Consider the following 15,274-nt stretch of genomic DNA (forward strand, 5'->3'; position numbering starts at 1 on the left):
TTTTTTTTTTTTTTTAGGTTTTTGCAAGGCAAATGGGGTTAAGTGGCTTGCCCAAGGCCACACAGCTAGGTAATTATTAAGTGTCTGAGACCGGATTTGAACCCAGGTACTCCTGACTCCAAGGCTGGTGCTTTATCCACTACGCCACCTAGCCGCCCCAGGAACATCACTTTCATGGATGAATGGAGGACAGATTAGGGTAGGGGAAGATTTGTGGAAGGGTTATTAAGAAGCTATTGCAATAGTCCAACAAAGAGGTGATGAAGGCTGAGTAGGGGGGGTGATTATTTGAGTAGAGAATGGTAACAGATTGTGTATGTGAGGCAAACATGAGAGAGAAGCAGAAAAATGAAACCAAGGTCATGGACTTGGATAACTGAGACCAGGGTGTTATCCTCAACAGAAATAGAAAAGTTTTGGGGGAATAAAACAGTGAGTTCTGTTTTGGATAGGTTGAGTTTGAAAGATCCACATGATGTCTAATTTGAAATGTCCAGCTTGTGGGCTCTCATAAGAGAGATCAAGTTAGACCTAATTTCAATTAGCTCTGGGAATCATAACTTAGATTATTATTGGCATAAATTGATGATAAACCTAAAAAGTTATTGCCCCAGGGAGAGTCAATTAACACATATCAAAGACCAGTAGGGCTAAAAGTCATTTTAGTTCATCTAGTCCAAATCCATCATTTGACAGATGAGGAAGTGATTGAAAATCACTCATCAAGGTCAAACAAAAAATTTGTGGCAGAACAAGGACTGCAACACAATCTCTTGACTTCTTTATCCATCTTCATCTGTCTTTTAACTTTTCAAGTAATAAAAGACAGAGTCTGTTTTGACTGAGTACATTTATCCCTACTACCTAATCACTCCCAAATTATATCTTAACAGCCCCGACAACATTCTTACTAAGAACTAGCTAGCTATTGCAAAAATTACTAACTTTTGAAAGCAGGTTATATAGTACTAAGCTTCATAAAATTTCCTTGCAAGTGGAAAATACAAGATGATTCAATTAAAATAGGCCAGTCTGTACTCTACTTTGAATTCCACTCAATTTCTAGATTAAAGGAAAAAACACACAACAGTTTACCTGCTCAGTGATTGTTTTGGAGGAAAAACTGCCAGTGATTAGGACTGAAAAAGGCTTTGAAAAACAGGGTAAGAATTTTCAATATCCTGAATTGGCCACTAAAAGTTTCTAAGCAACATTCATTTTACATAAAGAAAGCATTCATTACTGGCATTAGTTTTTTAAAAGACCTTACAAAATGACATTTCCAAGTTTGTCTAGAGTTAATAACATGGTACCTAAGAACCAATAATAATTCTTAGATTTTGAAAATGTTTCATTCTTCTCAACAAAAATGGGGGCTGGATTCTCTGAATTCTTTTTATACATAACATACCAAAAGAGGTTTAAAGGGAGGCTCCACCTTCCGAGCCAGAAGTTCTTCCCAGTTAATGTGTCTGAAGAAAGGATGAGCCTAAGGGAAAAAAGAGAAATAATTGACTTAGGAACAACCTACACAAGTTAAATAAAACTTATAACTCACTATATGATTTAGCCTTTCAACTACAGTCAACATTTCTACATCCTTCACTTTAAAATTTAAAAGAAAAAAAAACTTTCATAAGACAGCTCAGGAATCTAATGTACCAGTTCATACCTGAACTTCTCCAGCATCCCCAGGACCAGCTCCAAGACGCGAAGCAGCATTTCTTTTTAGCAGCTTGGAGAGGAAAAGAAAAAGACAAATGAATTAAAACAGATAACTCTTAAGAACACTTGTTCAAAGTTTTTATTAAAGTTATACTTTTTTCAGTTTCTTCTGGATATTATTGTGGAAAAAGTTTCAATCAAATATATCTGGATTTTACCTACAAGAAAAAAGTATTAGTCTAATTTCCATGACCATTTCATTTCTCAAAATATCTATTACACACCGTTAAAAATGTTTTTCTCATGCCAGCAAGAGATACTTTGTGTTCATGTTTGTGTAAGAATGAGTACATATGTGGATATTTTAAGAAAACCAACCTTTTTAAGCAGATCTCTGGCTTCTTGTGTGAGGTAGGGAGGCAAATTAAGTTTACATTTGAGGATTTTGTCAATTGTCTTCTTTCTGTTCTCCCCAGTAAAAGGGGGCTGAAAGGCAGAAAAGAAAATCAGGGTTAAAAAAAAAAAAAGTCCTTATAAGGGATTTTTAAAAATTGTTTCACAAATTGTTAATGTTTCCAATTTAGTTAGCTGTATTATGCTATGCATAAAAACAAGTTTTCATGTTGAGAAATGAGCTGAGTGCTAAATATATGTAGATTTTAAAGATTCTGTGGTACAGCATAAACATCACTAGACCAAGCAGATCTAGATTCTTAGCCTAGGCTCTGTCATTAACTTGCTAGGCAATTTTGGACAGGTCACTTATGCTCTTTAGCCTGTTTCTTTATCTATTCCTATAAGTTTCAAAAGGTTGTTCTAAGAATCAAATGAGGAAACAGATAAAAGAAATTTTAAAAGTATAAAGAGCTCTTTAAATACAAAAATTTACTTTTACCAGATCTCTAGAGATTTGCCTTTGAAAGCAACTTAAAACCACACTATATTAGAAACTTCTATCTAAGCAGTATGTCTGCTCTCCACAGAGACAGAGGGCCTATCACAGTGATCAACAACTACCCGCCTTGAGTTGAAAAGCATGCAGTCTTTAATTGTGCACCTACTGCTCCAGTCAGCATGTCATACATTAATGCCCCCAAACTCCACCAATCCACAGCACGATTATGGCCACTTCTCATCAAGATTTCAGGAGCCCTACAATGGGAAAAAAAGAATCTACCTAAAAACACTTGATAGGCCCTCCTACAAGATAATTAGCATTTTTTTAAAAAACCGTATTTGAAATACATAATTCCACTAAGTAAACTTGTGAACTGTGACTTAAAGCAGGAAAAATTTAGCTATTACCCCAGACCAGAGTTATATTGTTTTCAACATGCAGCTCACATGTATTCTATTGTTCCACAGAACGTGTGTGTGACTGTTCCATCATGAATAGATTCTTTGCATAGTCCAAAGTCTGTCAGTTTCACATGACCTGAAATGAAATGATAGCAAGGTTATTCTGAGAATTTTAAGTATGTGTAAAAGAAAGCAAACACATAACAGAAACAATCTGTTCATAGATGACCCGTAAGATTTAACTTTTTTTATCTAACCTGTTTCTAAGCATCCAATAAAAAGCAGGTATTATAACTTATTCTTACATACACTCATAAAAATTGGAATGTCAAAATAAAAGATAGGCAAGCAATCATTTTCTGACTATCAAAGTGGAATCAAGGAATAATAGGTCAGGAAGGAGTGGATGTCCAAGCATGGTCCCATTATGAACTCACCTAGAGTACATTATTATCCATTGAAGGTACCATCCTAGGTTGAAGATACTTCCTGTTAATTGGTTAAGGATCTGGGAATCTAGTTTACATATAAAGATTGATGCATTCCAGCCTCTTTCACACAGAAATATAATACCATACAAACAATTTATAGTTGGATGATAAAGAATTGTGACTTAAAAACTTATAAATTGGCTTATTTTTGGCAACAGATTTAGCTTATCTCATCATCTGTTCATCAAACTGCTATGAAGTGCTGAGCAATGCTCAGAAACAGAAAAGCATATCTCACAGTAAAGGACAATTTCATCTTAGGTTTTCCTTTATATCCATCATTAGAAACCCTTCAGCTATTCTAGTTGCCTTCTAATTCCTTAGACATGACTGGGCAAAAAGCAGGACTAAGGCAGCAGGCCTCCTGATCTTTGCACGAAAATTGACAATATACTCAAAGTAAAAGAAATGACATACCTTATCAACAGATGTGGGGATTAACATCAAAAAGAGATTAATCTAATGGTGGCTCTAATGTCATCATTTGCCTCAGAATTCAGAAACATGGCTTAGATACACACACACACACACACACACACACACGCACGCACGCGAGCGGGCGCATGAGCAAGCATACACAAACTAAAATACAAATAGGTGACATCCCATGCCCAACAGATACAGTGATTCTCCACAGAATATTTCAAGTGTTTGAAAAGCAAATATCTTTATAGAAAGGCATGATTCATTCTTTACTTTATTTATGATACTGGTCTTAGGATACTAGGAGTAATCTTGTTGCATTTCCGGTTTAACTATCATATGAATTATAATTGGACAGCATACCCAAGTTCCATAATAACCTAAATATAACCACATATTTGGTGTCCCATCCCTCCCTATCCTACTTCATCTCCCAATCCTATGTGAAAAAAATCAATCTAGTCTATTTATCCTAGACTTTTTTCTTCAGTAACATAGTTCTGGAGGGACTAGTTATAAAGCTCAAACTTGAAAATAATAACAGTCTTGCATATGAAATGAATAAGAAAAGGAAGGCTCCTTTTAAGAACAAAGACTGCCAGAAATTGAAGTGACAACAGAATAGTGATTCTAGATATAAATAAAAGTGCTTATGAGTAATGATTAGGAATTGGATCAGTTCTCAAATGTTAAGTTTCCGAAGTGAATTTTTTAAAAAAAATCAAATTTAAGAACAGCCAGTATAAATTTAATGAACATACAGGAAAGCGTAATATATAGTCAGTCAGGTATATTGTGTTTGTGTGGAGAATTCTTGTTCAAGTAAAGGTTGAACTGGTCATCTCTGAGGTCATTCCAGCAACTGCAGCAGCACACAGCTGCCCTTATCTTGACTCTGGCAAGCAAAAGAGTTGGAAATCTGAGGAGTGCCACTAATATTTCCCCCCAGAGTTGTAATGAATTTTGATTCAAATTTCTGTTCTAAGCAACAATGGTTCAAATAATTCATAGTAGAAAGCAAAACTATCAGTACTTAGTTTTGGGGTTTTTTTTGCAAGGCAAATGGGGTTAAGTGGTTTGCCCAAGGCCACACAGCTAGGTAATTATTAAGTGTCTGAGGCCGGATTTGAACTCAGGTACTCCTGACTCCAGGGCTGGTGCTCTATCCACTGTACCACCTAGCCACCCCCATATCAGTACTTATTAAAGGTCATTTCAACTTATCAAGTATGTCCCAATTTTATATAGAATTTTATATAGGTCTTTCATATAGATCTCTGTTCTGATTCAAAAGAAAACAGCCTTTGGGTTTGATTTTTTGGTTTCCTCCTCACAATACTGCTACATTTTAAAAATCTTCCTGAGGCAGTTAGATGGGGCAATAGATAGAGTACTAGCTCTGGAGTCAGGAGGATCTGAGTTCAAATTCAGCCTCAGACACTTAATACTTAGCTGTGTGACATTGGGTAAGTCACTTAACCCTACTGCCTTACAAAAACCAACAAAAATCTCCTGTGATGGCAAGATGAAATAAAGGCATGGGAAATAATGATATTTCTTTAAGTGTCATTAAAAGAAATCAATAGCCTTACTAAGAATGTTGTACTCTTTTATTCTCTTCAACAAAAGGTAACTGAACAATTAAATGCCAGCAAGTATCTTGGTGTTTTGAAATTTGTTGAGAAGAATTTTAGTGCAAGAATATAGGCATTTTAAAAATGGTTTTGGCCTATGGAGAGGATTTTAAGTTGATTATTTACTATAGAATTGTTTACTGTTATCTCCACCTTGGTGATTAAGCATGATATTTTCCGGCTTCAGGTCTCTGTAGATGATCCCTTTTTGATGTAAATGCCCCAAAGCCATGGAGATTTCTGCCAAGTAAAAGCTGGAACAAAAGTGATTTGACATAATTAAAAATACTATACTGCCCAAAATCAAGTCATATACTGAAAACAGATAAGTATGGAACAACAATTCCTTAAAAGAAATATGAGATATACAAGAAAGTAAATTATTAGGGAAAATACAAGATTTTTTTTTTTGTTTAAGGATGCAACAAAGTAAAACTATCAAGAGTTTTAGAATACCACTACCATTTCAAAAAGTCTCAATCAGCCCAATCTCTCATTGGTCAAGCTTTGTTTTGCTTGAAATAAACATTCAATTAAAACAAATTTCCCCTTAGGATTTTTGTTTATCTCACAAATCAAATATCCCAGTTTGAAGAAGACTTTCTTCTTGCTTATCCCTTGCTCTACATATTTACTAACATAGTGATGTTGTTTTGGTCTTCTTCAACCAACCAACCAACCAACCAACCAACCAACCGCTAAGTCAAGGTCCTAGCCCACAATCTATACATTGGGTAATACTCAAATTCATCTAACACCATAAGATAAAGGATTGAATCAACCATCTTTGGATTGGAAAAGGATAATGCACTGCAAGTTTGACTGCAGCACAATGCTGTTAATCCTACAAGATAGATCAAGGAAAACTGAAGCAATTTCACAGTCCCCCAGACCACCAATAGACTTCAAAAGAACTATGAGAATTCCCTTATGGAATTTCATCCCTAAAGCTCTTATATGCAGCTTCTTTTAGGAAAAGAGTCTAAAATTTAAGAATGGATTGTAGTTTGGTAATTAAGGTTATACATTTAAGTTTGGTTTTTTTTGTTCAATTTATATATAGGATAACAATCACTTTTATCTAATATGGTAAATTTATTAGAGAATGTGCGACTTTTCAATTTCCAATATAGTACTTTTTTTACTTTGATTGTGTGGGGGTTTTGGAGGCAAGGCAATTGGGGGAAAATAAAGAATTGAGACCGACTTTACTCAAGTACCAGTTTTTTATCTCTTCCTGGTAATGGAGGGGACCATAGGCTCTTAAAAGCACAAGGTTCTGGAAAAGTTTCAAGTATGGCTATAATGACAGAATGTGTCTTTCATCTGAGGACTAGTCAATTAAATTCAGAATCACACTTTCAGAAGACTGGTCACTGGGCAATGATTTTATTTCAGTAATGGAAACTCATGCATAAAGCCTGCTAAAGTCTGTGTGGCTGGAGTTAGTAGCACCCAGATAGATGGCTCTTTAAAGTATTAAACTGAGTATAATGTGAAGAATACCAAGATAAGGTTGCCTGGCCACAGTGAATATATGCAAGAAGACTTCTTCTTCCCCTATTATACACACACACACTCACGCACATGTGCTCACTCTCTCTCTCTTTCTCTCTCTCTCTCTCTCTCTCTCTCTCTCTCTCTCTCTCACACACACACACACACACACACACACACACACACACAGAGTATACTCACCCAGGTATGAGGCTGGTGGTTCACCAGCTCAAATAAAGAAAGCTCCACAAAGAATGAAGTACAGGCATATACTTCTACTCAGGGTGTGGGATGCAGGTAAAGAAATAATGAGATCTTCAAAAGCAATGTAGCCTCTAGTGAAGAATTCACATGTGATGAACCTCTGTACATATAATCTCCACCAGGAGATTGGGATTTTATTTTTTAATTTTATGAATTATCTAAAACTATGAAGCCACCAAAATGACACTTACCAAGCAGTATCTTCCATAAATATTCCCTCTCTTTCTAACTGCATAAATAATTCTCCTCCTGTAGAAAGATGAAAAGGACATGAAAAAAATCTCCATTTGTGGTCTCAGTATTCTTGTTTATATGATGATAAAGATACTGGTTTCAAAACTATAATGAAAATCTGTCTTGAAATCCTAGGTTTTATATTTACAGACTGCATATCTATAAAGATTCTAGATAAAGTAAAACCTTATGATTTAAACCTTGGTAAAATCTATCCATAAGAGGAGATGTACTAGTATACAGTTGCAATAGCCATGCCAGTTACTAAATGTCCATGCCCTCTGGGACCACTAAAAAACCAACCCATAGGCTAGACCTGAAGGAAACCTGGCAAGACCCTCCAGGAAGGAAACAAACAAATATATGGAAAAAAACATACATTTTTGCCTAGGATAAGTCAGTACTTGATGTAAATATTGTTCTATAAAAAAACAGGTTTAAAGTTAACTTAGATTAAATCATTCATTTTATCTCTCTTTGGCTCTTAAACTCTGCTTTCCACACAAACTGCTCTCTCCAAAGTCAGCAATTTCAGCAATTATCACTCAATTGCCAATTATCTAATGGGTCTTTTTACCTCCCTCATCCTCTAGTACTTCTCCGAAATCTAGGTCGCTGTCATCCATGTCTACTTACTAGATACTTTGTCCTCTCTGGGTTTTAGTGACATTATTCTTTCGCTTACCACTCCTCTATCTCTTTTGCTAGATAATTATCCAGACCATCTTTAATTGCAGGTATACTCCAAGAGTCTGTTCTGAATACAAACAAAAGTGGATACATTTATCTTTTTGCCTCTTCCTCCTTTTCCAAACCCACTCCTCTTCTGAACGTTTTGATTCCTGCTTCCTTCTGGACATCCAGGTTCACAACTTTGGATTCAATATTTAATTCCTTCTCCTCCCTGACCCCACATGTCCAATATGTTGTAAAGTCTTAACAAATCAACTTCCCTTCCTTCTCTTCCTATGTTCACCACCCTAGTACAGGCTTCATCACCTCTTGCTAAACTATTTCAATTGTTCCCTACTTTATAATCACCCTACAGAGATGCCAAAATGATATTCCTAAAGCAAAGGTATGACTCATGTCACACAAACTCTAAAAGCTCTCTATTACCTCTAGTAGCAAATATAAACTCCTATTTAGTATTGAAAGCCCTTCACCACCTGGTGCTTTTCTGCCTTTTCATACATTTAACTTTTTGACCTTATTATGCTCCCTTTCATACATTCCACATTCCAGCCAAACTGATCTTCTTGCTGTCCTCATACAAGGCAATCCAGCAACTCTTTTTGTCCAAGCCGTCATTCATGCCTGAATGTTCTACCTTCTCACCTGATTTTTCTTGGAATCTCTAATTCCTTTCAAGGTTCAACTTAAACACCTTATACTTCAGGGCCTTCCTGATTCCTCCAAGAGCTTGAGTTTCCTCAACAAATTACCTTGTATCTCTGTCTAGTATATATTTATATGTATGCCTTTATGTTGTCTCACCTGATACAATGTAAGCTCTTGAAGTAAAAAGCTGTTTCATTTTGGTATCAGTATCTCCAGCATCTGCAAGTTTTGTTTTTTTTTTTTAAACTGGACTTTCACTGGTATGAAGCACTTCTGAAGAAGAATTCCCAGTAACTAATACAAATGGGGAAACTCAAAGAGTGGCCCAGGGCACTGAGAGGTCACAAGCCAGGCCTGGAAAGGAACCTCCCACCTCCAAAGTCAGGTTTCTCTATTCACACTACTCTCCTACTGCAGCCTCAAAATTTCTGCTTTGGCACATCATGGTAATGAATAAATACTTGTTGACAGATCCAATTACAAATATATTAACTGTCATATTCATCCCCTCTAGTATTTCAATGCTCTCTAAAAATTCAGAATTATAAAGGATTAATTGTTTTATTTGTATCAAAGTATTCCCAAATTTCAGTACATAAGGTTAAATTTTTATTACTCCATTATATTATATAAATGACTACTATGAGATTAGAAAAATATTGAAGATAAAAAGTTTAAAGTTAAGATTCATTTAGACTTTAAATTTTCCTTTGAATATAGCTCAAAGAATGTAAAGTTTAATAAAGGTACTGTCCCCTTCACCCCCTATCCAAGTGATCCTCAATCCTGGGTCACCTCTATGATCCATCTTCTCTGTTAGAAAGCAAAAGCCAAGCTGCTTAAGGAATGCACAAATTATGATGACTGGCTATCCTATTTCTACACTATCTAATCTGAACTGGGCCCTCAATGCAAAATAGCAAACCCTTTTTTCTTTCTTTCTTTTTTTTTGTTTTTTGCAAGGCAAATGGAGTTAAGTGGCTTGCCCAAAGCCACACAGCTAGGTAATTATTAAGTGTCTGATACCAGATTTGAACCCACGTACTCCTGACTCCAGGGCTGGTGCTTTATCCACTGTGCCACCTAGCTGCCCCCCTTTTGTCTTTCATAACACCTCTATCCCATTCCTCAAATTGGCTCTTTTTCAAGTCCTGCCCCCCCAAACTTAACCCCATTTCTTTTAGTGGATTACCTATTCTCCTATTTTGCTAAGATTAAAAATGCCTCCAAATTAGACTAGTACCCAAACTTGACATACCATCTTATCCCTCTGTGCCCTGATAGTCTCCACTGCATTTCCTTTTCCCCCTCCATCCTTCAATCTCACTCTTGCTTTAAAGTTTCTCAGTGATCCCTAGCTGAAACTGATTTTCCCCCTCCTCTATACTTTCCAAAGCACTGTGTCTCAGTCTCTCTTGTGCCCCTATCCCACACTATCTTATATTAAACATAACTATCTATTTCCCATATGGTTTCTGGTAGACTAAGGTCAGTAACTGTGTCATTTTTGTATTCCCACCCTTATCACAGTACTTTACACACAGCAGATACCTAATAAGTGTTGGCAGAGTTGAAAAAGCATATTTTATATAAATTACAACTTTTGCTTAACTTTGCTAATATGACAGTAATATTATGTTTTATATAATGTTCACAACTTCTAGAATAGTTAGAAATAAGGGAATACAACAGTGCATACTGACCACTGAGATACTCCAGGATGAGGTAGAGTTTTCCACCGGTCTGAAAGGCATAAATTAAGTCCACGATGAAGGGATGCTTTACTTCTTCAAGAATATTGCGTTCTGCTTTTGTATGAGCTGTATCTTTTGCATTTCTTACTATCATAGCCTAAAAGAAGAAATGACATGAGGGAACAAAACAGTCTAGGCATTTATATCAGACATAGTTGTGCTCTACACACAAGTTAATGATGAAAAATTCATTCTTCACTTTTTTTAAATACAATATCAAAATCAGCAAATACTGATGGAGTGAATAATTTTTTTTTATCACTCCCCACACAGAGTATGGCCAGGAGAGTTAATTTGTTATTAGTCATACTTTGAGGCTGGCGACCTATGCTGTTGCCTAGGTTGCCCAAACTGACATTATAAAGATGACTTACTGCTGGTACTGAAATTATGTTTCCACCAACTGCATTTTTTTGTTATTCCTAACCCAAGTTCTATGATTAAAAATGGCTCTTGAGTCTGTAATCTCAGCATGGTCCACAGAAATGACAAAAAACATATCTGGCTCAAGGGATAATTTTAATCAATTATTTGTTTAGAAATTTCTTATTCTGAAATAGAGATGCAAATACCAAAGTCCCGAAATCTTACTGGAGACATTACCTGGACACATATTAATTTTTCTGTTCTATTTCAAAATTCAATATATTTGGTAAGTTTGTTAGTTCTCAAAAAAGTTACAAAGGAAAGGCCAGATGGAAATTATTAACCCCATTTCACTGATAGAAATCAAGATTCAGAAACTTAGATAAGATCTAAAATCTTAAGTAAGCTTGGAATCTATGTTTTTCAACTTTCAGCCCAGTGAGCTATTGAAATACTGCCTTAAAGTGAGGAACAGCCCAGAAAGTCAACAGAAAAGTCCACATCTATCCTGGCAAGAACATTCAGTTTGAGAAGATAAAAAAGGCACTTTTTGACATATTCTACCTCAGTGATTGCTTATAACCTTGGTGGGGACTCTAACATAGAGTCCTACACATCATCAATCATGAGGTAATTCCTTTACTTTTCCAATCTTATTTAACAAGATTCCTCTTCATATGCTCTGAATAATTAGTTAAAATGGAACTACTTTGCTACTCTTGACATGTATACTTTTGATTGCACTTTCACCCAGGTTGTCTCCCATCTCCAAAATCCTCATTTTCCTTCAGATCAAGTTAGCTGTTCCTTCTTCCAAAGAATCTTCTCTGTTTGTCTCCTTTCCACTTCCTTCTTCCCAACCCTGCTGAAAATATTCAAGGAATCTTTCCTTCCTCATATCATCCTAAAATACTCTGAACTTCTCCTTTGCCCATCTCACTCAGTATCTTGTATTTTGCTTATTCTTGTATATTTTATTCCTCACTCTGCTGCCAACAGGAAGATTTAAAGACTGAATGAAATAATCCAAGACAAGCTCCTTGAAGATACTATGTTGTTTTTATCTTTGCATTTACATACAAGCATAGTACCAGGTAGGTACAAATTGAAGTTGAAGCTAAGAGCCAAGCGGTTATAAACATCTTAATAAACCAAAATAATCAGTTTGCTTCTTTGGGCAATCTCCACTATCACCCCACCCTCCCAAAATACACTGAACCAAAGTTGATAAAAACAGGAAAAAAGGATAAATGGAAAGAAAAAAGTAGTCACCTTTTTAAGCACCTTCATGGCAAATATTTTCCCAGTATTTGCTCCTGTTACTTTTCGAACTTGGAAAACCTGGGTAAATAAAAGTAATAATAAATGATCATGAAAAACCAAAACACAGCAGTTGAACTTGTGATAGGCAGAGCTTCAAGTCAAACTTGCATACTTCCTAATCACACAAAAGAATAATTTGGGGATATAAGTATACTTATTGTTGTATGTTTTATGTCCCCAAAGCTATAAGCTTTAATAGGTTTAAAATGCACTAAGACTTTGGGGACATCTTGGATAATAAGGGCCAGGAAAAACACTATCTATGTGCAACCAATCATCTGATTATCCAAGTTGGGGGCTGAGCACTAGTTTTCCTATTTTGCACTTTGCAGTTTTCCTATTTTGATCTGTTGCTAATCTGATGGGAAAAACTATCCAATGGACTTTCAAACACACAGTATTCCTTCAAAATACAAATCCAAAAATTTGCTTGGAACAATTTATAGGCAAAACTCAAAGAGAAATTTATATGAAACTAAAAAGTCTACTAATATTTCAGAAATATCTTTCAGGTATGATTAGAAAAGTGTTTCACTATTTTTGCTTCACAATTCAGCAATAAAGAAGTCAGTAAGACTTAAGTTTTGTTAATTTACACCCTAGTATTGGACAGAGAGGAATCGAATAGGGACAGGACCTGTGATTTCATCGATAGAGGAAACTCCTTTTTACTAATGCAGGTCAGCACCTTCTCTGCAACTTATCAAGAACTGCCTATTATACTGAGAGGTTAAATGACTTCTCTTGGGTATTTTTATATATCTGAAAGGCAAGCAGAGTTTGAAACTTCTGGCCCTCTATAAAAACTATGGTAAAATCATTTTCAACTAATAGCTAAAGTAATCAGATATTCAGAGTTTGATTGTTCAAGATATTTTAGTGTTCATTCACTGTCTTCAGTATTAAAAATAATCTGTAAATGCTGTATTTTGTAAAAAAATTAATAACATACTATACCATACTGAAAAAAAGTGACATACTTCCATGATACATTATTGTCCAAATCTTGCCTTCTGACAGACTGAGAGCATGTTTACAAGTGTCTGATAAAAGAGACAACAGGCTATTTAAAATAGGCCAAATTTATCTCCAGTACCACTCCTTTATACTCAGTCCTTACTGCCCTTGGTATTTAGTGTCCTGTAACCCAGGCTCAAAATTTGATAGCCATTTAGAAAAACACAATTCCCCAAGGATATATATACATTTTAAAAGAGATTGACCTTCTTAACCCAAGAATATACAACTAAGAATTTCCCCCATTATTGATACCAGCAAAGTGATGATAGATAGAAGAAAATCTTCTGGTCATTATTCAACTATGGCACCACCTGTTCTACCTACTATACTAACCTTTGCACCAACAATTTAGACCAAACTATCCACTTCAATAAGAAGACAGTTTTTATTTGGGATATTGTAACTTTAAAAAAGTATTTCCGGGGTGGCTAGGTGGCATAGTGGATAAAGCACCGGCCATGGAGGCAGGAGTACCTGGGTTCAAATCCGGTCTCAGACACTTCATAATTACCTAGCTGTGCGGCCTTGGCCAAGCCACTTAACCCCGTTTGCCTTGCAAAAACCTAAAAAAAAAAAAAATATTTCCTACCTTTCCATAGCCCCCTTTACCAAGTACTCGAAGTAACTCAAAACATTCTGGTCTTATTTTTTCTGGCCCTTTGTTCACACTAGTTTCTGAAATTTCAAATTTTTCACAATGTTCCATGCCACTGAGGAGAAAAGCAAAACCAAAAGTCAATTGGCAAAAATTTACATTTTCTTCATCATATTCTTAGAAAGAAAAGGAGAAATATAATCCTGTTATATTTAAAAAATGCACATTGGGAAATTTAATAACCATGCTACAAGGGAAGCTGTAAAACAAATATGTGGCAGCTCAAATTACAGTGTTCTGACAATGCCAATCTGAACTGCATTTTCTTCTATAAACATCATAATACTTTAAAATTCTGTGAACAAATAAATAGAAAAGGAATTATCAACCATATGATGTAAAAGAAAAAATTACTTTCATAATTTGAATATTATATAAGAGAAAATTTGGACTTTATGCTCATCTGGAAATTTGAGCAGTATACTGGGAATTGTCTAAAAATATACAAGAAAAAATAATTTGGAACTATGCCCCTCAAAAGACTCTTCTGTGTATACCCTTTGGCCCAACAATTTTACTTTGACGGTTATAACCTAAAAAAAAGAGCAAAGAAAGACAGAAAGGAGTCATATGTATAAGAATATTTATGGCAGCTCTTTTTATAATAGCAAAGAATGAGAAAATAAGGAGATGCCTATCAGATGGAGAATGGTTGAACAAATTAAAGTATGAATACAACAGAAATTACCAGGCTATAAAAAAAATGTTGAAGGGAACAGTTTAAGGAAAAAAACTATATGAACTGATGTGAGTGAAGTCAGGAGAACAATTTACAAGATAATACTATAACAACATTGTAAAGAAAAACATTGAAAAACTTAAGATATATTTGCATCAAGAGTTTTGTTTTCTTTCTTTTTTCTTTTTTAAAAGGGAAAGTAATCACAGATAAAGAGCAGATTTGAAAGATAAATGCTGAATATATCATATACTTAAATAGAAAAGCAAGTTCTATATGCTGGAGATACACAACCTCATTTAAAACACTCCTCTTTTTGTTCTGCAATATATAACTGGAGAACAGAAGGACAACGAAATTGCCCACCTAAAAGAAGAAAATAAGGAACTGGCAGAACTAGCAGGACATGTACAATATATGGCAGATATGATAGGTTAACTGGCCAGTCTCTAGAAAACTGTGAACCACAAAATAATCCAGCATTTGGGGAGTCTGATTCTGGAGGTGAAGAAGTAGGCAGAGATGTTGAAGAAAATCCTCAAATTGACACATATGATGAAAGAAATGCTTCTTTACCTACTAATTGATGACCACATACAAATTTTAAGTTTGATTGTTGGGAAATGACA

General features: G+C 35.3%; 1 protein-coding gene across 5 annotated transcripts in view; it reads right to left on the reverse strand.

The window, feature by feature from the left end:
* RPS6KB1 (ribosomal protein S6 kinase B1) overlaps positions 1-15,274 on the reverse strand; it is a 42,979-nt gene that overhangs the window by 15,381 nt on the left and 12,324 nt on the right. For 4 of the 5 annotated variants that reach the window (XR_012475833.1, XM_074223561.1, XM_074223559.1 and 1 more), the window contains exons 3-12: positions 13,901-14,021; positions 12,241-12,309; positions 10,552-10,699; positions 7,465-7,522; positions 5,639-5,766; positions 3,010-3,100; positions 2,727-2,817; positions 2,044-2,151; positions 1,673-1,735; positions 1,412-1,489 (exon numbers count right to left, since the gene is read on the reverse strand). Coding sequence is in view for 4 of the 5 variants with exons in the window: in XM_074223561.1 (XP_074079662.1) it covers positions 1,412-1,489; positions 1,673-1,735; positions 2,044-2,151; positions 2,727-2,817; positions 3,010-3,100; positions 5,639-5,766; positions 7,465-7,522; positions 10,552-10,699; positions 12,241-12,309; positions 13,901-14,021 (955 nt within the window). In the remaining variant the exon portion in view is untranslated. The remainder of the gene's footprint in view (positions 1-1,411; positions 1,490-1,672; positions 1,736-2,043; positions 2,152-2,726; positions 2,818-3,009; positions 3,101-5,638; positions 5,767-7,464; positions 7,523-10,551; positions 10,700-12,240; positions 12,310-13,900; positions 14,022-15,274) is intronic. The other variant, XM_074223560.1, reaches the window with a different exon arrangement.

This window comes from Macrotis lagotis, chromosome 2, assembly GCF_037893015.1.
Source record: "Macrotis lagotis isolate mMagLag1 chromosome 2, bilby.v1.9.chrom.fasta, whole genome shotgun sequence".
In the NCBI taxonomy this organism is placed as follows: domain Eukaryota; kingdom Metazoa; phylum Chordata; class Mammalia; order Peramelemorphia; family Peramelidae; genus Macrotis; species Macrotis lagotis.